Raw genomic sequence first — 26,496 nt, 5'->3', positions numbered from 1 at the left:
AGCAAGCCGTGCATATAGACGACTGGCCTCAAACACTTCCATCTTTACACAAAAATCATTTTCTCCATTCTCTTTCAAGATTGGTATAAAGAAAAAAAAAACCAGCTACAAGGAAACTAGGATATTATCTGCTTAATGCATGAGTTATAAAGTTAAATACATTGGCATTCATGAAGTGATGAGTACCAGGAACTTTCTGTGATCTTTGTATCTTGTTATCACAAAAGAAATTCCTTCATTTCAATCACTTTCAAATAGCGAATCCCTATATCCAAGGACAGAAAGGGCCATTGGAAATATTCCCATTAGTAATGCAGAGTTCTCAAAAAAGGTATCATTTCCTCTCTCAAGGAAAACCTAATTCAAGGTTTGTTCAACTGCCCTTTCCACTGCAGTATATTAATTAAGACAAGTTCATCTAAGTGTCATTTAGTGTCCAAGAGCAGAGAAGGAAGTAGTGGTAGTAGAAACAATAGTCTTTATCAGAATGTATTTTTAGGGTCTAACAAACACACAAGACATCTTAGAAATATTTCCTGTTTACACAGAGCTGTACTATCTATGTGCAATGATACACTGCACATCCTGAGATTAGCTAGGAATCAGAAGTACATGGAAGTTAAATAAGACTATACTGGACAACAGTCCTTGGTAGACATATTTTCTATTTTAAAATAAATTCTCTAACAGCAGGGAATTATGAAGAGTTACCCTTAGGTGGAAATGACTTGATAGCAAATTCATATTAAAACATACAAAATTTAAAATACGAAGTATAATGTAGCAGATCTTTCACAAAGACAAAAAAGACATCTCAAATCACACTGTGAAAAAGTGAAATCAGAAGAACCTATTCTTAAAAATTAAGAAAGCAATTTAAGTGGCTTGAACATTTTTTATAAGGAGAATATCAAAACTTCCTCAATGGCAGAGAGGGGACAGAAAATCCAGAACAGAACTCCATGTGATACTGGACTCATTTAAATGGAAGAAAAAAGGAAAAAGAAACTAATTAGATGAATCTGCTTTGTCCAGAAGAAAAATAGTACTTGTCCTTGCCCTTTTTTTGCAGTCCAAAGTCCTACCACATGTTATTACTGACATTATTTCCATTCCAAAATACCGTTGTATCTGCACATGCCTAAAGTTTCCTGGAGAAAGGTTACCATGCACGAATTAATCCTCCCCACCCAAACCAATGTGTTCATTCTCAAATTAATAGAGGCCATGTAGAACATCTCACTACCAGGATTTATTTTAGTGGTACATGAAAAGAAAACACATGAGTATAAAAACATTTCCAGTGATTATAACATCCAATTAAAGGTGTTTTAAGAAAGATAAATTTCATCAGAAATTGCATCATTACAGGTCATGGAATAGTTTGAAAAGCTACCATAGGTAACAGTAGTAAACAAAAGTGCTACTGTGTGCATAATACTTACGAAAGAAGTATACATTTCTGTGCAGCATCTGTACTAACACACAAGCAAATTCAATCACAGCTGCTGTGGGCATTTTCAGTGAAGTCTTGTGGTTCAAAGGATTAGTTTACAAAATGCAGCTTCTATGTCCAGTGATTGAGAGTCTTACCAGCTCTCATACAACAGTAAGGATCTTGAGTTTCTTGCCCGTGTAAAGCAGCTGTATGGCTCCCCCTCTGAGCCGCTCATGAACAGCAGATGCACCCTGATTAGAAGAAACTGGATTCTGGTCCACAATAAATTGCCAGCTGTGGTCTGGAATTCAAAGACCACTGTTCTTTGAGCTCCTCACAGAATCTCCTTGCATGGAGTACAGTAATACAGTTACACAAGTAAAATCAGAAACAGAGTACAACTCAAGAACTGCAAAAGTTCTTTGCAATTCAGCAGAGATTTGTCTGATGCCCTAATTGCCATGAAAAGTCACATATCTGAAAGATTTAGTGCAAAACAAATTCCTGTAAGACTGGTACAAATGTGAAAACTGTTTCTAATATTGTTCCAAAGTGTAATAGGAATGTACAAACTGTAAACCCCAAGGCAGTTTTAATCCATGCAGTGAACACAGTATCCTCTGAACCTGCTGTCACTACCTACAACTGGGAAGGGTTCCCAACACCAAGTATTAAGCTGAGATGCAACTAACTAAAACTTACAGAGGCTAGGTGTCCTTAAATCCCACACTGCAACTATCTAACCAGTTAGAGTTTCCATAGCATACAAAGACACTCGGACCCCAGAAGATTTTATAGAGTGAATGATAGAAGCAAGTAACCGCAAAATAAATGTCATATCAAGGTGTTAACTTTCTATCTCAAAAGAATCCTGAAAAAAACTAAGGCTTTGAGAAAAAGAGCAAAAAAAATCCATTCAGTACTGAAGCAATATTCCAGCACAAACACGCCAACGTCCTTTGCTTTACTCTTCCACCTGAACCAAATTTTCTCTTTTCCATCCATAACCAACATGACCGTGATTAGTAACTAACTTTACTTACCATACCCAGTAGGTAGCTCGAAGCTGTGTATCTAGAACATGGGAGACTCACAAGTGCTCTTTTCTGGCACTGCAGTCTGAGATTCTGTGGAATGTTGGTGCCTCTTCCAATCCTTCCCAAACATCTCTATTTCCTCATCAAGAAACAAAACCATTTCTGAAGCTAACTACCTTTGAGGTTTTTAAAGGTACATAGTATTTCTTATTCCATCTCCACCATCAAGTGCACAGGATATTTTAAGGTCTAAGCACCTCTAGAATAACAGAAATTTTGCAGACTGATTGCTATAAATTGAAGAGATTTACAGTTTCGGTAGTACAGATTATGCCATAAGAAAGAATCTGTTCCACTCAAATTCCTCATTTATAATTTACATTATTTCTGTATTAAGTGTAGCAATTATATGGCAGGATGGTATCAAGGAAGTACTTAAATTTGGCTTTAACTTTCTAAATTCAGTCTGACAACAGAAAACAATCGAGGTTAGTACCATGATCATTAGCTCTTTGCCAACAACTGCATCATGCTATGGTCTGCTCACCTATGCTAAAGCGTTTCTCAAATTAAGCAATTTTTTTCAGAGACTGTGGGATCCTGGTTAACTCTGAGCCACGGACTAGTATAAAAGTGTTTCTGTTTTACTTTTTTTAAATCAGAGGCAAATTGCAAAATCATTTTACAAAAGAAGAATAAATTTAAAAAAAAAAATCAGGAAAAATGGGTCTTGATAAATGTATCTCAATCTGGAAAATTAAGAAATGGAAAGCCCTACAAACAGTTATCAGTAAGGCATGAAGAAAAGGGATCTACTACCAAAGGGGAATTTACATGCTCCAAAGATTCTGTCTGCATGTGACTTGTTGCCACATGTGTTTCCCAAAAGGTAATTAGCTTACATTTGAAAGTCAAATAAAATTTTAAAACAAGCTAACTAGCTGTATCTAATAAATATTTTTTTAAATAACATCATTTAAACTCAAAATTTGGAAATCGGTGATTAAGTGGTTACAGCATAGTAAATATGGTATTGTAAATAAAATATCCTCTACAAAAAAGGAGCAAGGCTAAAAATCTATTACAGATTGCAGCTTAGGTTAAATCATTGGATTAGAAACGTCTATCACCTTAAAACATACAGCATTCATGAGATGCTATTTTTACAGTTCTCATCCAGTGTGAGAGAGTTACTCTCCCCATAACAATAAAAATACCTGTTTCCACAATAAATTATCTTCTATGAGTTTACAAAGTTTCTGAACAATCCTACCTGTCTTACTTGCACTGTCTTACTCCATCTTCTAAGAGTAAAAGCTTATAATCACTAAGACATAAAGAATCATCTGACTCCTGCATTAGGACCACTAAATGCCCTTTCTGCCTTCAGAACTCATCATGCGATTCCAGATTGTCAGGTTTCTGCATCCAACTGTTCTCTTCCTCTGTCAGATCCTTTTCTATTAATGTTCTGTTAGGCTGAATCTAGAAGAAAGAGCAGTAAAAAAACAATTAACACATTCAGAAACACTGTGCTGCTCTATACTATCAATACACTATTATATGAAGGTGTTTTACATACTTGCTAGAAACTGAGAAAATGAAAAACAATGCATCTATGCAGCAATTATGAAATAAAAAAACGTAGTAAAAAAACCACTAAAGTGATATCAAAACATTAAGTGTCATGCAAAAAGAAAGGCATATGGTGTGTTGTATCCACATACAAATGACAACCATCCTGCTGAGTTTCTGGTAGATATTAAGCTCGGAGACAACAGAAAATACTAGACTGTGCAGTATTTCTCACCAAAACAGCAACAAAAATATGAAAAGTATCAGTGAGATATACCAGCCAGTCCACTACCTTTCATTAGTGTATCCCCTAAGGTAATGGAGTTTCACAGTCTTCTAAACCCCCTTCATCCAGCAACAATGCCAAACTCCCATTTCAATCATTCTACAACAAATTAGCACAGCCATGACGGCATGGAAAATTTTGTGCTAACAAAATTATTTTGGCAAAAAGTGCTCGTGTAGAAGCAATGCTCGGTTGCTTCATGTAGTCTGTGCAGGTTAAGTCATCCTTTCAGAAATTAAGCAAAGAAGCCTGTTAAACAAATAACTTGAGTTCTACCTGTCCTGTCTTTCCCAAATTGAAGTGACTAAATATACAGGAAGCACTTCTGTGCAAATATACCACAGAATGGAGCACAAAGAGTTCACTTACAATCTGTCAGAAAGTTGGCAGCATTTGAGTTCTCATCTTTACAGAAACTAGGGACCTAACTGACAGAGCCTGAAGTTCCAAAACTGAAAGCCGAGAGACAGAAAACCTGTTTTATTTCATTACAACAACACGTTGCCATAATAGCTACTCAGAGTCTTTTAGCATATCAGCAAATTCTTTTATGGGACATTAGTAAGGACATATGCTTTTTGCAATTATTTCTGCTGCCACCCCCTCCAGGATTAACACAGCTGCACACACCTATGTCCAGACACATATGAAAGCAAAAGAAATAAAAATCACATCAACATTAACCAAAGTTTCCAAATATATTACCTGAAAAGGCTGGCTGAGACCAACTATTGACTGCAAATTATTGCTATAATAGCAAAGCAAAAATTCTCCTCCCATATCAGGTATTTCTGCAGCACTCATGTAAACCTGTCAACAAGAATAAGAATGCGCAATATGCAATTTCCGCAGAGAAAGCAGCTTACAAAAAAGCAGTCTATGCCATTCAGGACACCATAAAATTCAGCATTTACTATTTATAAGCACATTTTCAAACATAAACTAAAAAGGATGAGGACAGAAATAACTCATGAAACCACCTGAAAACTAACTCAGGGAGGAAAAGCGAATATCCTTCACCATATTAGCAAGCTGACTTGGTTCAGCAAGAAGCGAGAAGGAACACAGAGCTGTTGTAAGGGAAGAGGCAAGGCCACACAAGCAGCAAGGAGGGAGATGAACCGCCTCCTGGTGGCGATAAGCTCTTACATGAAACAGCAGAGCAAACCCACACACCCCCGTTCTGTTCCATCCTGAAGTTCCTAAACTGCAGCCCTCAGTATCCTGCTAAAACAACGCTCATAGTGCTTAGATTTTTAAGCTTAGTGACGGGAAAGCACGATATCAGAGAAATTTTGAGATTGAGAAAATTGATACAATACAATTTGGGCTTTTGTTGTAAACTTGATACTAACTTACAACATCTCTATCAATAAATAACTGTTCTCTGTTGTTGTCTGGAAAATCTAACCCATCCTTTCATTAACTGTGTCTCCAAAATTAAATTTGAACTTCTGTTTGTTCAGATAAATACCTCTGGAAACAGATCATTTGTATTCAAAATAAGTTTTGTTTGTCTGTTTTAAATTATTTTAGGTAATCACTACTAGAAAGTTATATAACAGACAGCAGTTTGTAAAGAAGTACCAAAACACTCAATAGTCAAGATGAAGACAAGTCTAAGAAACCCTCATCTGTAGCTGTATTAGATATCTGGAACTAACTGTGTTTTGTAACATTAGGTACTTATAACTGTAACAAAGATTGCACAATAAATATCTAGGACACATTGAGCAACTTTGACAATCAGATGAAAAAATGGCCAATTACTTATTTCAGTGGCAGAAACAGACCAAAATATAAAATGACAGTAGTTTTTAATACAGTGAGAAGTCACTACAGGAATAAGTTGCTTTCTCATCGATTCCCTTAAGCAATATGATCACATCTGAGAAGGTGTGCTAGACTACCTGAAAATTAATAAGAATTAAGAAGAGGTATTTTAAACAATAATATCACTCCCCATTAGCTTTGACTAGGAAAGAGGATACAGAACCCGCAAGAGGAAAGGGATATGGAACAAATAGACCTTGAATGCTAATCTGTGGAAAACTATATTAGAAAGAAATATAATTGGTTTACTTGTTTACTGTCTTTGTTAGAAGAAATTTCATCATCTTCTACCCAAGCATAAGTAACATAGTCATTCACATGCCTGAAAGCCACCTGCAAAGAAAGACGCAAACCATCAGCCCTCTGAAGGAAACAAAAAGCATACTACACGGAAAACTCAAAGTTGTGAGAGAGATGTTTACTGCTTCACTGAAGTAATTAAAACATTTCACTTTTAGGATCAAAACATTTTGGGAGCGTGCACAAATCATTTGTTTCTGAGACAGTGTGAGTGTTCTGTTCTCTCACCCTTCCACTGACTTTCTTTTATTTTTGTTCTTTCTTTGCCGTATAAATCTTTCAAACTGCAGGCATCAGGGGAGAACAATTCCTTTTCATAGCTTCTGCACCATTTTACTTATGTAAATCACCACATTATCTTTGCACAGAATTTAAAGGGTGCGAAAGAGCTCACATGCTACGCAACTAAACTGTCAGTACACAGAAACTAACGGCAATCAAGGATACACCACTACTTCAGAGAGTTTTGTGCTAGCAAGAAATCACAATATCCTATGACAGAAGACAATCAACTACCTCCTCCAGTCATATTCACCATCTTCATTAAAGAGCCACGATGCAGTAACATTACCTTGAAGAGTCCAATCCAGTCCCAAGCACTGCTTGGGAATTCAGGCACTGCAGAATAGCTGATTAGAACATCATGTTCCGCGCTCCACTCACCCTCAGGATGCAGTGTGACCAAAGGATCTGATAGAAGAGGCTTCAACTAGACAAGAGAACAGAATTTAAAGTCAGACGAGTCTCTCATTCTTTTGGTTATTCTTTTCAAGTTATTCTCTGCACACCTGCTGTGGAACTCCTAACTGAATACAAATAACCTGAAAGCAATTTGCGGCCTTCACTATAATCAGAACAAAACAGAGATTATGACTTACAAAGTTTAGAAAACCAGCTTCTGTAATGCAAGGATTAGTAAAACAATTTTTTTTCTTAGCAACATAACTGGGACAGCACCTCAAGCCCAAAAGTTCCTGTAACAGGTTTGTGATCGCTGATGCCATAGCTCATGTGACTGATATAGTTATTCAAAGTAACAGAAATTGTCTGTTCTTCTTCAGAGAATTCATCTTCTTTTGATGCATGCTGGCAGAGATTTTTCACTCTCCAAAGAATTCTATCGGTCCATGCTGGCTTTCTTTTCTTCTCACTGCAAAAATGTAGGATAAAAGTGAAATAAGAAATACAGTTGTCAAAAGCTAAGAATACTGTGCAAAATCTACTCAAAGTTGAAAGATTGTCAGATACATATTAATAAAAGAAGGCAATCACATCCAAGCTTCATTTTACAGCTCTGTTCCATATGCTTTACAACCAAGGTTTCCTTAATTTGAACTCAACTCCATTTACCACAGGTAAGTTTCATAGGTTTCTGAGAGGAGTAAAATGAAGGGGAGAAGGGCATTGCAATGGGTTAGTCTGCTTCGTACAGGAAATGATACTTTCTCCTAAAACCCTCCGTAAAAACATGCAAGAAAATTGAGATAACACATCAACTGCCCCAAGCTTCAAACGTATAGTCATTCTGAGAAAAGGGGCATAAACTTAAGGAAGATGTAGGAAGAGATCGAATAATGGTTGAAATTATTCAAAACATTTGACAACAAGCTTCTTTCAACAACAAAAACCGGACAAACTTAGGCAGCTTATACTAATCACAGGTGATGCAGCAATGGTTTATTTAAAGTTCCTCTAACTTGTACTAGCCTGTATTTCAAGTCTGTAAGCCATTGCTGTCTCATAACAAAAGGCTTTAAAAATTCCATAATCAAGAAAGTTGCGTCTGCAACCTGCAACTGTGCAATACATTGAACTGTAATTATAATTCAGAGTTTCCTTTTATACCATATCAATAACAACAGAAGACATGAGCCTTTCGTGGTTCTCTCTGTAGTGGGAGGAAGACTTAACAGCAACTCTCTGTATGGATGTATCACTTCAAATTGAAATGGAGAAAAGATCATACCCTATGGAAGAGGAATTAGAATGGACTGGATTGAATTATAAAAGTTAATGAGCAGGATGTGTAAGGAAAACTGTCAGTTTAATAACTTTGAATATCAAAATCATCATAAACTGGAAATGCCATTTAGTTCAATATTCAACATACTTTTGTTTTACCCCTTCCCATACACTTCTGACTCACCTTTAATAAGGTGGAAAATTTTAAATGACTAAGGGGCCATGTCCCACTTACTCCAGTAATTATATAAACCGACAGAAATCTTTATGAGCTGCCATATGTCTGCTCTGCTGTGCAAGAAAATACCAAAAGAACAGCTTAAGTTAATACACTATTTTACAGAAAACGGCATATTAGATGGGAAACAAAACCTCAAAATCCACACTGAAAAAGTGTCAAAGATAACAAAATATTGTGTGCTTCATATAAAGCACACTTTTCAAGGGTGCTTGCCTTGAGGTCTACTGATCACCCCCCATCCAACCAAAACATCTCTGATAGCTTTTACAACAGCAGACTGCACACAGTATGCGTAAGCATACTTTTTGTTCTTTAAATGAGCCAGTACAGATTATTAGGCTATGAATCATTCTTAGAATGTCTAGGTTTGGATTATTATAAGTATTTTTTGTCAACTGGATTTACTGCTAGTCCCATTTTATCTCTTCACACTCAATTAGGGAGCAAAATGTCAAAAGCATAAACTTCCAATATTAAGTGCAACAGCAGAGTAGATAACACTACAGCTTTCAGGCAGGTTCAGAAAATCCCTGAAGAAAATCAGCTGTCATCTGATTTTCAAATATTTCACAAAAATCAAATCAAAAGCTCAGGAAGGAGCATTGTTTTGATTCTGAAATATTTACAAATCTATGAAATCCAGAAAGTTCTCTTCTTACTTAAACCAAAACAGGGACTTCTGCTCTCTGGAAGTAAAGAAAAAGATCAGTACAAAACCCCCATTTGAACAGGAACTTATCCTTCTGTTGAAACATAAGACTAATACTTAATAACAAACTTTAGTGTCAGAGAAAAACATTGGAAACTTAAGCTACTCCATTTTCAACTTACAATAATTTATAAAGACATATTCACATTTATTTTCAAATACCAGCAGTGTCAAATGGAATGCTTAAATAGAGAAGAAAAACAAAAATTGCAATTACTTTTTTTCCTTTTGCTCATTTCTGAGAGCCAACGGGCACAAAAGAACAAAGAAAAAAAGAACTGTTTTAAACAAGCGCTGGTTTATTCTGTTAATCTAGTCTTTCCAAAAAGAAAGCTGGGTTGTTTCATTACTTTCCTCATGCAATCAGCAAACTTAGGCTTCTTCAGCCAGAAATACTCATTTATTCAGATCTGACCACTGAATGAGCCTAATAGAATAGCTCGACAGCCCCAGTTAACCAGTACTGTCAGGAAATTCAGGTTTGCTACCTGAAGTGGTATTTAGTCAAGCATCACATTCACTTTAATATTCCATGTCTAAAGTCATCTTATTATGCTTTTACCTTGTATCATATACATCCGAATAAAGGTCAAACTTGTAGGTGGGTTTAAACTGTAGAGGACCCTCTATGAATTCCTGAAGAAATGTTTCCTTCTTTTTTGCCATATTTAACTGCAGAAATAAAAAGTAACTTTTAAAGATTATGTTTAAAAATCAGAGCTTAAAGGGCAATTGGGAAAGGAGCTGAGAAAGCATCTTCCAAGAAGAATTCAACATCTCAGTCAGTACAACATATTTGGAAAGGTAAATTCAGAAGTGCCTCTTTGTTACTGTCTGCTGTGCCAGAAATGTAGCAGTTCTACTTAAAACAAATTCCAGAATAAGCTGCTCTTAAAAATAATTCTTGGGAGAAGAAAAAAGGAGAAATTAAGGTGAGGATCAATACACAAGCCATGAAGTTCAAAGAAAGCTTCAAACACAAGCATTGCAAATGACTAAGAAACTAAACAAAAGCAGAAAAAGTTTGCAATTAATTGGGGCTTATGACTGAGAAGCGAGACAGCAAACAGCTAGATCTGTTCCACCTCATGACTACGCTGAATTTGTGTTCTTTAACAGAAATTAGAAACTCAAGAGGTAAAGGTAACTACCATGTTATGTTTGTATGCATTAAAACCAAAACAAAATAAACAAACTAAGCCCCCAAACAGATTAAGACAACATACCTGGTCCTTTTCCCACAGCAGATTGTAACGTTTGTTATTTATTGATTCTCGGACAAAATGTATGCCATAATCTGCTATCCGGAAGTTTAGATCTCCAAACCAGAAGAGAACACTAAAAAACCCCAAACAACCCGCAAACAAAAAAAGAAAAAAAACCAAGAAATATTTATAGGAATCCATTAACATGAGGAAAGATTTCAATAGAATACATTATGCTAATTAGGTGCTCTAATCACTTATGTTACTTAATCTAAACAGTTTAAACACAAACATTAAGTAGTTATAGATAAGCTTACACAGAGATAACCTGCTGCTAAACAAAAAATTTAAAGGAATTGAAATAGTAAATTAAGTTCCTTGCATTCTTGCCACTTCTTCATTACTGCCTGGGTATTAACTTCTCCCAAGTCTCCTAATGACTTACATCTCTATTAAATTTTAACAGTAGGTAAAATAATTCACAAAATTCATGACCCATACACCAGTTGGTTATGTTAATGCACTAAATCAGAGCTCTAGTTTAGTGCCTTGGGAAAGCAAGGATACATGTTAGGTGTTCTACAGTTATTAGGAAAGAAAATTGTTGTTACAAAGCACTGGAGGGTATTATCAGCAATGTTTTAAACAACAAGAAAGCCGTATTTTCAAGTGAATTAATTTCTCTTTGAAAATCCCTACTTTTAATGTTTTGTTCAGAGATGGATACCCCCAAACTTGATCTTATGGAAACAACAGTTTTATTTTAATGCCATTTGTAATTTCTTCCTGGAAGATGATGCTAGGTGATTTGGTACATGCCCATGCAAATAATCAAGAAAATGAAACACATTAAACTGAATGTCCTGGTTTCGGCAGGGATAGAGGTAATTTTCTTCCTAGCAGGCTATGCTTTGGATTTAGGAGGAGAATAATGTTGATAACACACTGATTTTTCAGTTGTTGCCAAGCAGTCAAGGACTTTTCAGCTTCTCGTACTGGCCTGCCAATGAGAAGGTGAGGGGCACCCAAGAAGCTGGGAGGGAACACGGCCAGGACAGCTGACCCAAACTGGCCAAAGGGATATTCCATACCATATGATGTCATGCTCCATATATAACTAGGAGGCTGTCTGGGAGGCAGGGCAGCTTGGGAACTAGCTCTAGCTGAGCATCAGCCTCAGGTAGTGAAAAATTGTGCTGTTCATCACCTGTTTTGTATATTTTTATTATTATTGTTGTTGTTGTTATTGTTCTCCTTTTCTGTCCTATTAAACTGTCTTTACCTCAACCCATGAATTTTACTTCTCCCTCCCCCCATTTTTCTTTTTGATTCTCTCCCCCATCCCACTGGAGGAGGGAGTGAGCGAATGGCTGTGTGGTTGTTTTAGCTGCCTGTCAGATTGAACCACGACACTAAAATATCAAACACTTATACTAATGTACAAAAAGTAATGATTTTGAACCTCATGTGTCATACATTTTTACCTAATTTTTATGAACTCATTAGCAACTGAAGTGATATTACATATCCATTTCAGATTTATCTGTCCTGGCAGTTTTATGGGTATAAAAAAAAATATAAAATTATCAAACTAAAATGTTTTTTCTCAACCCTTTTTTAAGTGGTTCTATTACCATCTTTAGACTCCAGCACAGGAAAACAACAGAACATACAAATAATTCCTGCAGAATTAAGGAACAAGAGCTCAATTAGTGGCCCAAATCAGGATTGTTTTGGGTTGTTTTTTTTTGAGAGACACCTGAGGGAAGTGTAATTCATATAGCTACAGAAATCATCGATCAAGGTTTTAAAGGCTGAGAAGCCCCCAGCCAGATACTAAAATTACAACAGGAATAAAAACAACCCAAAACATAACACAAATCTCCTCAAAAAAGGGAGGAAGATAAACAGTGATCTAAGGGATTTTTTTATATAAACAGGCTTTAGCTTCTAAAGCTCTCCAGCACATCACATGGGCAGTACATGTGCTAACAAATTTAACGTAATCCAAGACTGGAAGAGGTCTTGCAAAATAAACCTCAGGTTATCTTTTCCTCCCGGGATTCAGGGTCATGGCTGAAAAGACATTTAAAATAAAAACAATGGATGAAAACTCCAAAAATCAAAACTCTTCAGTGCATGAGTTTACCATACAATAGATAAGAACAACACAGACAGAATAGAGTCTGAACAACTCACTCATGATCCAAGGTATTTGGAATATTCTCTCCTTCAAACTGCATTTCCAGAATTTTCTCAAAGTCATCCAATCGCTGCTCTGTGTTCTCCATGTGAGCTGGCAAGTGGCAGTTCATGAAACAAATTGTATGACCATAGAGGGACATGCGAATGGTGACTCCTCCTTTGTTCCCCTGGTATGGAAGATTAACAATGTTCTCTGAAGCTATAGTCAACACATGCAAATCTAACTATTACCACCACCTATATATTTTCAAATCTTGCTATTTAGATTGAAATTAATACAATTTCTTCCTACATAAGGTGTTGTATATCAACTAATAAACTGGTGAAATTATGGTCTGTGCTGCATACTTGCAAATAAGGTTCAAACAAGTGAGTCTGCTTGTCAGTTTATTAATTTCTAAGTAAACCATATACCCTCTCTCCGACCATGAAACCATTTAGAGGCACACACCACCATAAGTGACCAAGGCAATCAAGTCTCAGATACTTCCTTACCCAGTATCCATACAGGCCTGTGCGTGTGTAGTGCGTGTGAATGTCCCGTATGAAAGGAAGGTGGACGTGCTTCACAAAGATCAGAAGTAGTAATCCCTGCATGCGAACAGAGGAGAGCTGGAAGAGATAGGAAAGAGGGCCTGGTCATTTCCAGGGAGGTATTCGGAATTCCTTGGGTCTACTTCACAGGAACTTTTAGGAGCAGAATGCCATAGCATGAGTCATGCAATTCCCTTGCCAAGCCTGTCTTCAATACTGTGACACAGTAAATGCAGGCACATTTCAGTGCTGTAAAGAATACATGCTTACGGTAGACTTGCTTATAAACAATTTTGATGAATCTCTCAACTAATTAACATTAGTTGTAACAGTACATTACAAATCTGAAGCTGACCTCAAAACACGTGTATTTGCCCAAACATCTTTAAAGACCTTTCTTCTGCCTCTTGTTTCTACCTTTAAGCATCCTGCTCATTAGGAACCAAATCCTTGATTTTTCACTTCTAATCGTAATAGTGCACATGTACAGGTCCTCCAACAGGAGCAAGTTTTTCAAACTGAAACGTCCTTCAGCATATAACTAATCATTCTAAATGCCATTAAAATGCCTAAAAAGCACAGCAGTTAGTCCTAGGCAATTGCAAAAACAATGAGCTGCAAACAGCAGTAACTCTTGCCTGCAATGCCTGTAAAAACTGATTTACCAAACACATCCAAAGCAAAGGTGCTTAGGGAACATGAAGACACTGTTTAAGCTTTAAGATACTGGGGGGGGTTTGTGGTTTGGGGTTTTTCTCTGTGTGTAAATAGTCTAACAAAGATGTCCTTCATTAAAAATTTATGAACTTTACAATGTTCCTGGCATGAGACACAAAATTAATTGTGTTTAATGGTAATGATTCAATTTAAAATACAGACACTGAAATACATTACTTGTAGCTCAATTTTATTCTGGATGAACTCAGAAAAAGACTACATTAGAATAAAGCCTGATATTAAGAATAGCACTGACTATACAACTGCTGGAGAAGTACACAAACTCAGCCCAAAATTTAAACCAGAATTCCTCCTTTCTTTGCCCCCACATCTAAGCAATTAAATTATTTCAGAATATATGGTAATGTTTTCGTTGTTCTTCAACCCAACAAAATACTAAGCGGTGTACTGAAATGACGGATCTCAATTACTAGATGATGCATAAATATTTGTATCTGAACAGACGTTTGGTGTAACCAGTATTCTCCTTTCTATAATTATGTTCATGAGATACCAAGACCATTCAGTACCTTTATTATTTTCTACATTTCATTCTACTGTGGGCCAGTCCCCACACATTTCTCAAGATCCATATGAAACCTCTTCTCTCTTTAGATCTTGAACATCAAAACACAATGGATCCCTCCTCTGCTGGAACTAGCACTAGCCCCACTGACATGCAGTGCCAAATCAAGCAAAGGCCTTTCACAGAGGGGGCGTGATTCTGTTTATGGTGAAATTGACTGATTCCAACCAACCTAACACTCTGAAAATGGACCCAAAGCCCCAGGGATGACAACTACCCCTCTACACCCAACTTTGTCACAGGTTAGCAAAGGGGTAACTGTTCCTCTCCTCCTCAGCCAACTTCCCAGATAAGTCCTAGCGTAAGCTCTCCTCACTGCCTGTTTTGATTTTGACCTGGCCTGACAGTACCCTGTTATTATTAGAGCTAATCGAGTCCTGCTGAAAACCATTAGGTGGCAGCATCCATTCATTAGTGTGTCCAAAGTGTCACATTTATAAATTAGAATTCAAAATCAACCATGCATACCACTAGGAATTCTTTTTAACTGTCTGTATAGAGGGCCTGAATGTCAGCCTACAGCCAGATTTTGAATGTTTATCAGGAATGACTTACACTAGAATAAATGATTATTTTTTTTCTTTTTAGAATTCTCAATGGGTCCTTTGTTTTGTTTAATTACAGTTAAAAGAATGGCACAACTACTGAGTCTGATTAGCATGCAGATAATACAATCATCTCAGCAAAATCACCCTGAAATAATGCTTGACTTAGAAAATGAATATAACATTCAAAAGGCTTTTAATATCTCTTTGTTGGAGACATTCGGAATATCCTCCTATGCCTATTGTTTGCATTATTAAAATAGCTAGTACTTTGGCTGATCTTATGCCCCAAATATTACCAGAAAACTTGTCAGTTAAACTACCATACAATGTTCTAGGCCTTCAATCAAAAATAAAGTCCTCAGAAATACATATATACCCACTAAAATCCTAGTTTACATATATGCAATTTATTTTCACCTATAAACGAGTTGGGGAAAAAAAAAAAAGAAAAAGAAACCTTACCAATCTTAATGAAAATCAGTGCCATTGCTTGGGATACTTATAGTGAAAGCAGGTACATAAGCAGACTACATTAGAAGCATCACATACAGTTTCCCAATATTGCACAGAGCAAAAAAAATTTCTACAAACAAGAGAGAGATAGAGAAATTGTGGCCACAAGAAATACGCTGTTGAGTGTAAGTTTACATCACATTTAATTTTAAATAATCTTCACTACTCTGTTCCTTGAGAATGTACTCTTATTTCCACAGGGGTATTTTTCTATTCATCACATAGTTCTGCAGCACTTACACAGACCGTTGCCAGTATATCTGAACAAATTCTTGCTGTTTGTCATCTGAGCTGCAAAAGCATCAAAACTGCCCAATTATTCCAAATGAGAAATGAAAAATCATGTTCAATTTTTACTAATAAAATTACGGACATTATTATTAACAGAAAAAAATTAAAATTGCCTTTATCAACAAACCAGGAAAACACAAGTGTGATGAAGAATCACTTCTAACATACATGTACCTATGGAAGTGACTGACACCTGCAAAAAACACCATCAACTTATTTTTTATGGAGAGTTTGAGGGGAAAAAAAATCCGAATGGAGCTGAGGAAGACATTTTCCTTCACTGCTGTGACACTTAATAGATGTAAATAATTACCTTGATATATCCCAATGGAGACAATACAGTCATGAAAAAAATGCTCCATGGATCATCAAATGCCAAGTCAGACAGAAAATTTGTGATTCTTGAGTTCACCTCCTGTAAGCTGAATACATCAAGATTACTCACACGGTATCACTTGGTTTTGACAGAATTCATATAACCTTTTCAGAACATGGACCACAACATCTTACAGATCTCTCTCACCATAAATCAGAAATTTCTTGCTGTTCAGTTTCTCATTTATAAACAGTTTAACCCATCCACAGGTCTAACACATCTAACACCAAGAAAAACAAAGGAGCTTATATACACCTGAAGACAGAGTTTAAGACAGTGCTGGACTCAAGATATGTTATGGCAAATAACCTGTCAGGTCTTTAAAATTCCAAGAAAGTTTGGAAAACATGATGGCAGATTGTGCCTAATAAGCTTGCACTAATTTCTTTAAAACATGCTGAATTTTGGATAACTTTCATATCAAAATGAATATGCCTCTACATGCCAACAAAGAAAACAGCAGCCAAAACCTTTTTGTGTGTTTAGAAAAACGATATTCTATATTTTGTCACAAAACAACAACAGAAAGGAAAGAAGATTCTCTTGCTATAAATCATCTCTGTTCTAAGTCACTAACTCTAGTCTTCACCTTCTGCTAGCAATAATGTTAAACCACCTCCTAGTCAGTGATTCACATAGCACAGTCCTCCCAACACAGACAGTAAGCTGTCGAGACTTAGCAGATTCGCAATAAACTTACAAAGCAAGTTCTTTAATATATACTTACCCTATAACATACACTTACCCTATAACATACATATCCATAGTTGGGCCCAGTGAATTGAGCTGAAGTAAACTAGTGACATCAGGAGGCGGAGAAGCTGTGCCCACATTCCAAGTAACTAAGTGTAGTCTACAAACAAACAAAAATCAGAAAAAAATCCCAATGATAAATTTGAAATGTGAACAGGTAACCCTAAGAGCATCTAATTTCCCCACAGAATTTCTATCTACAGAAAACAAAGATTTTCTGTCACTTTTCATCAATCAGAAATCTGCTTATTAACTAACATTAAAAAAAAAAAACCACAAAAACAATCAACTACAGGGAACAAAACCTGAATTCTTGCCACTTATCCTTCAGCTTTTTCCCCCAGATAAGGAAAGCTTCATCTAGAGTGCGAGACACTTCTTCGTGAATTTCATCATCCGAGCTGATGTCCTCTACACAAGCCATAAGCTGGGCTACTCGTTGACGGAGCTGCAAGCGGCCACTGGACCCTGTGCTGCTGAAACTTGCAGAGCGGCTGCGGAAGTTGTGCAGGCTTTCTAAATCGTTTAGGGAGAGAGCTGCTGAATCTTGAAGTGCATCTTCGCTACTGAAGGATGCCATTTGCTCAAAAGAAAAGAATAACTACACTCTGAAGGACTAGTCCATTAAAATCCTAAGTATAAAAGAAACAGATGGCTAAGGGTCTTCCAGATCAAGTTTTCACTCGTGTGAAATTCAGCATTGCTTCTAATGCCAAAGGACAAATGTAGATGCAGCAATGCTGAAAAAACCTGTAGCATTACCACCACACTCAAGGGATTGTTACAAAAGCTGCAATCACATCCTACCTCACACACTGAATTCCTTCTTCATAATAGATTTAATGTGCTTAATTCTATAAGCTCAAGATTTAAAAGAATTTATTGTTGATGTGAATCAATCATGTGGCTCCATCCGTAGGCTAGTAGAAATATAATCTCCCAAATATACCAATACATAGCTCTGACCAAAACCAAGCAAACCTATCAGAAACTTCTGCATGCCATAGGACTTGTCTATTGTTTTTTATAAGATAGTAATCTCAGTATCAGAGCTTCAGATTCACTTTACCATCAGTCTAGTTATACGTCAGACAGACTTAAAAAATAAGCTGTTAATTTTCCATCCATCCTAGAGTCCTATAAGGACCCTATAAACACTGATAGTTAGTGAATCCCACCAATACACCCATTATTAGGGCTGTATTTTTATCCCCCAATCAGCTGCCTGCTCAAGGTGACACACGATGTGTGTGGAAGAGCTGGAAAGTGACCTTGCATACCAGACTAATTCAGTGATCCATAATTTCTCTCACCGATGTATTCTCTTTGTAAGGCTACACTGAAGTCAGCCAAAAGCTATTCTAAAACAAAATTCTAGGGAAAAAAAAAAGAAAAAAGCATGTATGCTGCAGATCTAATTCTGCCATCAGAGATGTATCGCTTAGGAACTCTCACCAGTTACTACTTTTGTAAGACAATTATCTGATTAAACAGAACTGAAATAATACTGAAGTCATCAGTCATTACTAACAGAAATTAAATTCCTCAAAGTGCCCAGTATCCACACTACTGATAAGAACACAGGAAAGACTGCAGTGCTAGAATTTACACCAAAGGATAAAATACTGGTAAAAATGTCAAGAACACCCTTAATAATTCAGTTTCATTGTAGATTATGACTATGTCTGCAGGAAAAACTTAATAGCAAGGAATGTACATGCATCTGCAAAGCAAATAACCTACAGCATTATGCAGTCCCAAAGGTCTACTGATGCTCCCAACTACTTCACAAGGTCATACAAGTAACGTCCACAGTTAAGGAGAGGAAACTAGAGTGATGTCAATTTTCATCTGATGCCAAAAAGACAGCCTTTACCAAAGAGAGGAGGATACTGCTCAAACTATTCTGGAAGCTTTCAGTACCACAAGAGTACAGCGTCAAGCATGCTTTCTGCAAACACATTCCTAAATACAAGCAAACTAATGAAGACATTACTGAGTGTCACTGATTCCTCAAGTGATTTGAGAGCAGAGAATTTTCTAGGATCACAGTGTTTATAATACTGCATTAAGATGACTTCTGAGATCTTTGAGCAAATGTGTTTGTTGGGTGTTTGGTTTTTTTTAATTTTTCCTGTTATAGACAGCTACTCAACTACCCTTTAAGAAGATTTCTCTAGTGTACCAAGCCCACAGCGCATGACATCGCAACTTATTGCCACAGAAGACACAACGTGAAGACGCAATGTAAAAACACCATAAAAGCAGAAGCCAAAAATTTACTCAAGCTCCTTCCTCCTCACAAGTGGGGAATTTGAGGCTCTAGACACACTAATAGCAAGAGCAGTAGATCTTGTCCTCATTAAGCGTAAGTAGGTCTCTGGAAAGTCCTAAGGGACCCAAACAATACTCAATAAGCCTCCCTGAAACAACTCCAAAACCGACGCTTTCAAATCAGAAAATCAGCTTTTCTTCTTTATTTCATATGACTACGTAACATCGCCAATTAGTATAACTCCCTGTTAATAAGCAGAAACACAAGTTTCGCTAATTCTCAGCTAATTACGTAACGACTTTTAGCTACTTTTCTCCTCTACTCGGAAAACCCGCCCTCAGACCTGCGCCTCACGCCCAGCCGCCCGCCCCCCACCCCGACCGCTCACCTCAGCTCCCTCACGGCGCCGCGCTGCGCCGGGTCCGCAGGCTCCATATCCCCACCGCAGCTACCAGGGTTCCAGTCAGGAAACGCTGCCCAGCAGCACAGCGGAGGCCCCGGCCTGGCCTCGCCCGGCCCTGCCCTGCCCGCGACCTCCGCGTTCCCCTCAGCCGCGACGCTCCCGGTGCCGGCAGCGCTCCGCGCCCATTGGCCCGCGTGACGGGGGCGGGAACGGCGGCTGCGGAAGGACGGCAGCGCGCAGGGACGCCGCCAGGCGCGCGGGAGGACTGTGGCGGCGCGAGCAGACGTGTTGGAGCACCCGGGTGGCTTTTGCAAACACACACACACACCCCCCGCAGCACCCCAAAACAAAAGAGGCGGAGGCGTAAAGCTCTGTCTAGTATTTTATTAGATTTCGTTTCCAATATGCCTGTATTGGAAGATTTAGGAGACAAAAAAGGCACAAACTCACATTTAAAGAAACAACGAGATAATCTAACCCATTCTACAAAGTGTGTGTTGCCAAAGGAAAGAGCACGATGAACCGATCAGAACGTGTCGGGGAGGCCCAGCGGGGATGAACCCAGAGAGGTGCAGTGGGGGAGGGGAGGGGGCAGGGGGACAAGCGGCCCTGCCAGCAAACCAGCCTGACCCAGGCTGCGGCGAGGTACCTGCCTCCAGCCCCCCAAAACCCACCCAGCGAGGATCGGAGACGGGGTCACAGCACAACCATCGCCCTAGAACAGACAAACAGCCCAGCGATAACCCCTCCGGGAGCCAGCAGGTTGAGGGGCTCTTGCCAAAGCTGATGAAAGATACAGCACGTATCTCTTTGCTGTGCTCACTAGCAGGAACCAAGCATCAAGACTGAAAAGGTCTTTGTAGGATTTGTCTATTCCAAGGCTGAGGGATGCTTTCACTTTGGATTAAATTGGAAGGAAAGAAAGCAAGGGGCAAGGGGAGTACTCAGGCTGGAGTTCCTGTGTTTGTTTTCCCAGTTTTTCCACTAATCAGGAAAGCTTTGTGTAAAAGCTCTTACTCTGAAATCAGAGGATCAAAAAAGGATTGCATGGTGGAATGTTACAATCTGCTTCCACAGAGATTAGTGTCATCAGATAGAAAACCTCTTGGGTAACACAAATTGAAAGAACAAGTGTGCTATGTGTGTTCTCAGGTTGTCCTCAAGTGTAAGAATCCCTCAAAACATGACCGACAAACATGAACAGAAGTCAGTGCATAAATTCTCAGTTAAAAATACAGTAAACTGAAAGAACTATAACTGGGGCCTACACTCCTATAACACTTCTTGAAGAGCTATAGAAGATGCCACGAAACATCCTGGTCCCAAATAGCCTCACAGATTAAAATTTAGTTTATTCACCTATTTTACAATAAATTTGTTTTACTTCTGCCTGGTGAGATTGCTAAAAATCCCTCAAACCCCACCCCCACCCCACAAAACCGTCTGAGGTCACTGAGAAGAGCCTGCCAGAGTTACTGGTACAATTCAGAGCTTATTGCACTTAGACATGAGTAAGGCAAAATAACAAACTAAAAGTAAAGGGATAAACTGCCCCCTCCCCAGAAACCAAACGCCATCCTTTCCCTCCAGAGCATGCCTTGTCCTCCCTCACACTGAAAACAGTTCTGATCCCAGCGCATACTTGTTCCGCGCAGCACGGGATCGTTTCAGGATCTCCTGCTTGCAGGAATGTGAAGGGCTGAAGGAGTCAGATGTATTACAGAATGCCAAGAAGACTCCTCAAAAGTGGTGATACACCCACAACTGTGTTTGGCATTCAGTATTTCACATTAGTGCCGCCAAATACAGAAGTGAAAAATAAAGTGATTACTACTAGGAGGGGAAAAAAAAAAAAAAGAAAAATCAAACATTGGGCCTTAGGTATAAGCAAAGAAATTGGTTTTTTCTCATATGTATTTAATAAAGCAGCATTTCTTTGATTCTGTTCTGCTTATTTGATTGTCTAAAGCTGATATCAACATAAGGATAGTTACAGTAAGTATTTGAGTTCATTAAATAACATTGTTTAACAGTATCCTTTGTGATTTATAGTAACTGACAGGTATCCTGGAAAACAACTGCAGGTCTTTTTAAGTTGCTTTTTTATAGCACAAAAGGAGATATTTTAGTCAGTCTTGCAATGGGGAGAATATTATTGCTGAGCAGAACCACCAACCCAGGCACCTGGATGTAATCAGATACCAATACTTTACTTGTACGCCGGCTTTTGCTACATTCCAATTTATCCAGGGAAAAATCACATTATTATTAGTCAAAATAGCTTTGTAAGTTACGGGAAGTCTTAGTAAATAAAGAACCAGGAAGTTGCAATATATGTCAAGCAACTTTTCATAATGATTTTGTAAGACTGACACACACAGCTGAAGGACAACATAGCTACATGGGCCAAAGGGACCATGTACCACTAAATTGAAACTCAACAGTTATGTGCTGAAGGCTCTAGCATGGGGACACCAAATGCAGCTTCTGTGCAGTCTTTAATTCATGTGTGCTAAGACAGAACAAAGTAATGCTGTGCAGAAGCCATGTATCACAATTCATCGCAGACCAAGAACTATATCTGGTTACTCCTGATTATGTATTCAGATTACAAGCCATTAAATTTTTTACCCTGGGAGCAAGGGTCAGAGCATAGCATTTTGTGGAATAGTTTTGCACTCTAAAATACTGACAGTTTCCCTCTCCAAACAGACAAAGAATGGTGAAGGGCTGGGGAGGAACAAAGGTGGCAGTTTATCCCACTTGGAAAAAAAATAAAGAAAAAAAAAAATCTAAGTCACCACATCACAAGACTATTTTAGCTAAAAATGTCACTTGGAAATCAAACAGGGCCACATGGAAATTGGTCTGAACACAATGAAAAAAAAGGAGGGAGGAGTCGTAAATACAGCGATCTCTAGTCACACGTCTCCAAGGAGCTACCTCCTTCATATACGTGCTAACATTGGAGTGCTTAGTACCAGACGGTCTATTTGCTCACAATATTAAGGGGCATCTAGAATTAGCTATGGGAGATTTAAAATCGCCTGCCGATTGGATATAGAAAGGCTTGATCCAGAGATGGTCCGTCAGTCAAGAGTGTGGATTCCCCAGGCCTTCCTGATGACTGTCTTGCAAACTAAAATAAAGAGACAACAGGAAAACATTTTAGAACGACTTTGGCAGAGCAGTGTGCCAAAAGTGTCAGACTGAACCTTCAGAAAGCGAATGTGAGACACACTGTTATCAGTGCAGACAATGACAACACACCACAGCACCATTAAATTTCAGCACTAATCCAGAGCGGAATTTCAACAGAGTCTATAAATTGCAGTTTCTGTCTGTTGTTTGAACAATCTAAGTCCAAAGGCTACAATACAATTGAGAAGACCAACTCATTTCTCTAAGAGCTAGAGTAAATCTGAATGAAGATGAAATGAAAAAGGTTTAAGTTGCTATAAGTTGCATTAAAAAAATTAAAATATATCTATCAGAAGACACCCCTTCAGACACTCCCTCACCTTGTGTTCCCCACTTACTACCAAACAACCAGCAGATAACAGAGGACAAGCAGAGGTAGTCAGTCCTTGATAGGGCTATGGTTCTGCCCCACCCCACTCTTTCCAAGGATAGCTAGGATGGCAGTTTACAGCCCTAGAAAAGTTGTGGCTAATAACCTGAACTTCTCTACGTAAATGTACAATCTCTTCTTTCTCCTCACCTTCTTACTTCCCTAATACCATACCATATATTTGTACAGTGTCCAAGACAAATTCACCAAAACCAAACCCCAAATTGATTACACAATTTAATGGAATAAGGTTCAACATTCTCAGCACTGCTTACACGTTATCATCCAGCATGCTGTCTAGGATACAGCCTAGGGATTTGGCCAACAAAGGCAAATTCATATATGCTTTCCAGTATGATAGCCCTTCCCCTGCCAAGTTAGCATACTTATAATGAAATAGATGAAAAACAAGTCAAAAGCTTTAAAATTATCATTGCTGTTTCTTCTGCAGTGTGCAAGTGTTGCTCCAGGCCTTGGCCCATTAGTAAATACTGTTAATAAACCATGCGAGAAATGCATTCCAAATGTATTTACAAGGAATTTTCAATTTTCAGGAGTATTCTAAGTATTTGCAGGTCCAACTTATTCTTTTGGGACTGACAAAAGTTACTCTGCAAGTCATGGAAAGTAATGCATGCATTACAGAAATAAGAATAGCAGTAAAAAGTCTACAAAATGTTCCAAATGCATTTTTCTTACACTTTTCACTCAAACATTTCTTTAGAATAGTTATGAAACAAGACAGTAAACTCACTTGTCAACCTGTCAGTGAAACAGGTTCACTATATAAACAATTAATACCACAGATTTGCCTGCCAAAAGCTATAAATAGGATAATTTCTTAATCAAATTTATTTTTTCTCCTAAACAGAGCAATACAGAGTTTTGTCAAACTCTCTTGATACCTACAGTGCACAAGGGAGAAGTCACGTTAGTCATCTGCAGCCGTCATTCCTTTCACTGGATCTTTTTCTCTCATCTGAAAGAGAAAACACAATTCAAGTACTGATTTTCACATGATGTTATCTCAAAACTTATTGGTATGGAACATTTTAAGCTACCTCCTTTATGTAAGGCACTAATTATATCTGAGCATCTCAAATTAGTGTTTGTGAATATGCACACGCAGGCGCCATTTTTGGTTAAGCTGCAGGTCTGCTGCGGAGCTGGAATCATTATCCAAAGGGCAGAGTGTACGCAAAAATTATAATGAAATATGCTGAGGCATGAAGGAAGAGAAGGGTGCAGTGCAGGACACAAATCATGAAACAATGTACTCATTATTACCAAATTCATGTTTCTCACAGTAAGAACACCATTACATACCCACACTACCTGCTTATAATACTGAGAGCTAAAAATCATTTCACTGAACTGGTTTTTGGAAACTAACAAGGACAAAAATAACCATTCAGCTTTGGGTAAAAGTTAACAGAAGATATTAAAGCGGTAAACAAATCACTGCCACTCATACCCTCATTACCTGTGGTTCAAAACATTTATTGGCTCAACAACAAACAGGAGGAGAAGCCCATAATGATTAGAAGGAGATGCCAGCACAATGGGGTCATAGCAAATCATTCAAACCTAAATAGCAGGAGGACAATACACACTGCACTATGACAATGCAGCAGTCTTTCCTCTCTCTACTGTACTGGATGGAAACAGTTTCTCACACAACCCACACCTGCCCTGCTTTTCCACTGACCTCATCCAGCTGTCTCTTGGTCTCCTCCTCCATCCTACGAATGTCCTCCATAGTCAGATCAACCCACTTATCAAGCCAGCAAAAGAGCTGCCGATGGAAGTTTGTGAAGAGACGCTTTTCTTGCTGTAAAAGAAGGAGGAATAAAACATACAAGCGAGCTTACTCATAGGGCAATTAATATGAATCTAACTGGATCATAACAATTTTCAGAGATGCATACACTGAAGAACCAGCTCCCTCACCCACCTTTCTATACAGGTGCCACAATTGGAAACTGAAGCTAGCTAATTTTTATTCTTTTAACAGAATATTTAGAGCCTTGAATCTCCAGAGAAATGCTTTTTTTTTTTTATGCCTAGACAGCAGCCTGCACAGCGCCTTGAAAAAATTACTGAATGCTTTAGTAATTTCCTTTGATTTGACAGTATTGTTCTGACTGAATAAAGCGCTCCAGGTTGGGTTTACTTAGAGCACAATAGTTGGCCTGAAGGTGCAGAAAAAAAGCAGAAACAGAATAAAAGTATTTTTAAAATAATCCTTGACTTGCTAAAAACCAGAGGTTAGCAAGTGTAAAGGACTGACATGCACCTACCTTGCTTTTTTTCTTTTTCAGTGACCTAAAAAAAGCCTAAACTTGTTTTCCACAGCTGAAAACCTTTCAGCAGCAGTAACTAATGTGCACAAGCTACTTCAAGTTGGGAGCAATTTATTTCCATTTTATAGGAGACAAGTTAGACAAAATCATTATATTAGACAGGGGTATACAATGCCTCCTGGAAAGTTCCCATTAAGGAAGGACACTTCAGTTCTACCAATTATGGTTTTACATCTGATAACTTGCTCTCATCAAAAGCAGCTCAACTACTTTGACGCAAAAGTGCAGCTGAAGAGACACTCAGAAAGGGATTCAAGACACTGCTTTGTTCAAGGCTTTTGTTACAGGTATTTGAAGTCCTGTAGCAGCATGGTCATTCCCCCTTAGAGTTCTCTTTAGATTGTATCACCAGAGAATTGCTTTTGCAGAAGCAGAGTCATAGTTTATCAATATTAATCACCGAGAAGTCTCCATGATCTGAAGTCATAGGCATTTTATGAACGTGGCATTGCCTGGAAAATTGCACGTACCAATTTCCAGGTCTAGCATCCTTCTGCGGTTCATGGCTTAAGAACTCTGCCACAGAAAAAACTATTTTCAGGATACCAATTACTCATGTTTTAAGTTAGTGGAGTTTCCCACCATCTACTTATTTTTTAACACAGGTTTTTCAAGCAGCGGACTGGGAGAAGAAAACATGAAGAGAGCTCTAGGACTTGCCAGAAAGATCTTCAGCTGATTAGGATCAGGTAACTGTAGCTATCTCCCCACAAAAACATGTCTTGCCCCTGACATAAATAACCCTAGTATATACGCATCATCTCATTCACAAATC

The 26,496-nt window shown here is 38.1% G+C and overlaps 2 protein-coding genes across 4 annotated transcripts in view; both read right to left on the bottom strand.

Annotated features, from left to right (window-relative positions):
• Nucleotides 1-1,232: 1,232 nt before the first annotated feature.
• Nucleotides 1,233-19,980, bottom strand: INPP5K (inositol polyphosphate-5-phosphatase K). 2 transcript variants are annotated; one of them, XM_054847608.1, is made up of 13 exons: nucleotides 19,773-19,980; nucleotides 17,102-17,209; nucleotides 16,294-16,402; nucleotides 13,287-13,403; nucleotides 12,786-12,958; nucleotides 10,608-10,719; nucleotides 9,944-10,053; nucleotides 9,332-9,358; nucleotides 7,427-7,619; nucleotides 7,041-7,178; nucleotides 6,419-6,502; nucleotides 5,042-5,146; nucleotides 1,233-3,960 (listed from the first exon to the last, which is right to left on the bottom strand). In XM_054847608.1, the coding sequence occupies exons 1-13, from the start codon at nucleotides 19,817-19,819 to the stop codon at nucleotides 3,862-3,864; spliced, it is 1,422 nt and encodes a 473-aa protein (XP_054703583.1). In that variant the 5' UTR covers nucleotides 19,820-19,980; the 3' UTR covers nucleotides 1,233-3,861. The 2 variants fall into 2 exon arrangements, with proteins under 2 accessions (XP_054703583.1, XP_054703584.1); XM_054847609.1 differs by lacking the exon at nucleotides 9,332-9,358.
• Nucleotides 19,981-20,156: 176 nt separating this feature from the next.
• The window catches only part of PITPNA (phosphatidylinositol transfer protein alpha), a 26,581-nt gene continuing 20,241 nt past the window's right edge, over nucleotides 20,157-26,496 (bottom strand). For both annotated transcript variants that reach the window (XM_054847617.1, XM_054847618.1), the window contains exons 9-11: nucleotides 25,067-25,189; nucleotides 24,268-24,337; nucleotides 20,157-22,926 (exon numbers count right to left, since the gene is read on the bottom strand). In XM_054847617.1, the coding sequence (XP_054703592.1) occupies nucleotides 24,290-24,337; nucleotides 25,067-25,189 (171 nt within the window). In that variant the 3' untranslated portion in view covers nucleotides 20,157-22,926; nucleotides 24,268-24,289. The remainder of the gene's footprint in view (nucleotides 22,927-24,267; nucleotides 24,338-25,066; nucleotides 25,190-26,496) is intronic.

Source organism: Grus americana, chromosome 19 (assembly GCF_028858705.1).
Source record: "Grus americana isolate bGruAme1 chromosome 19, bGruAme1.mat, whole genome shotgun sequence".
Taxonomy (NCBI): domain Eukaryota; kingdom Metazoa; phylum Chordata; class Aves; order Gruiformes; family Gruidae; genus Grus; species Grus americana.
The sequence above is the reverse complement of the archived record's forward strand: the minus strand, read 5'-3'. Positions and strand labels throughout refer to the sequence as shown.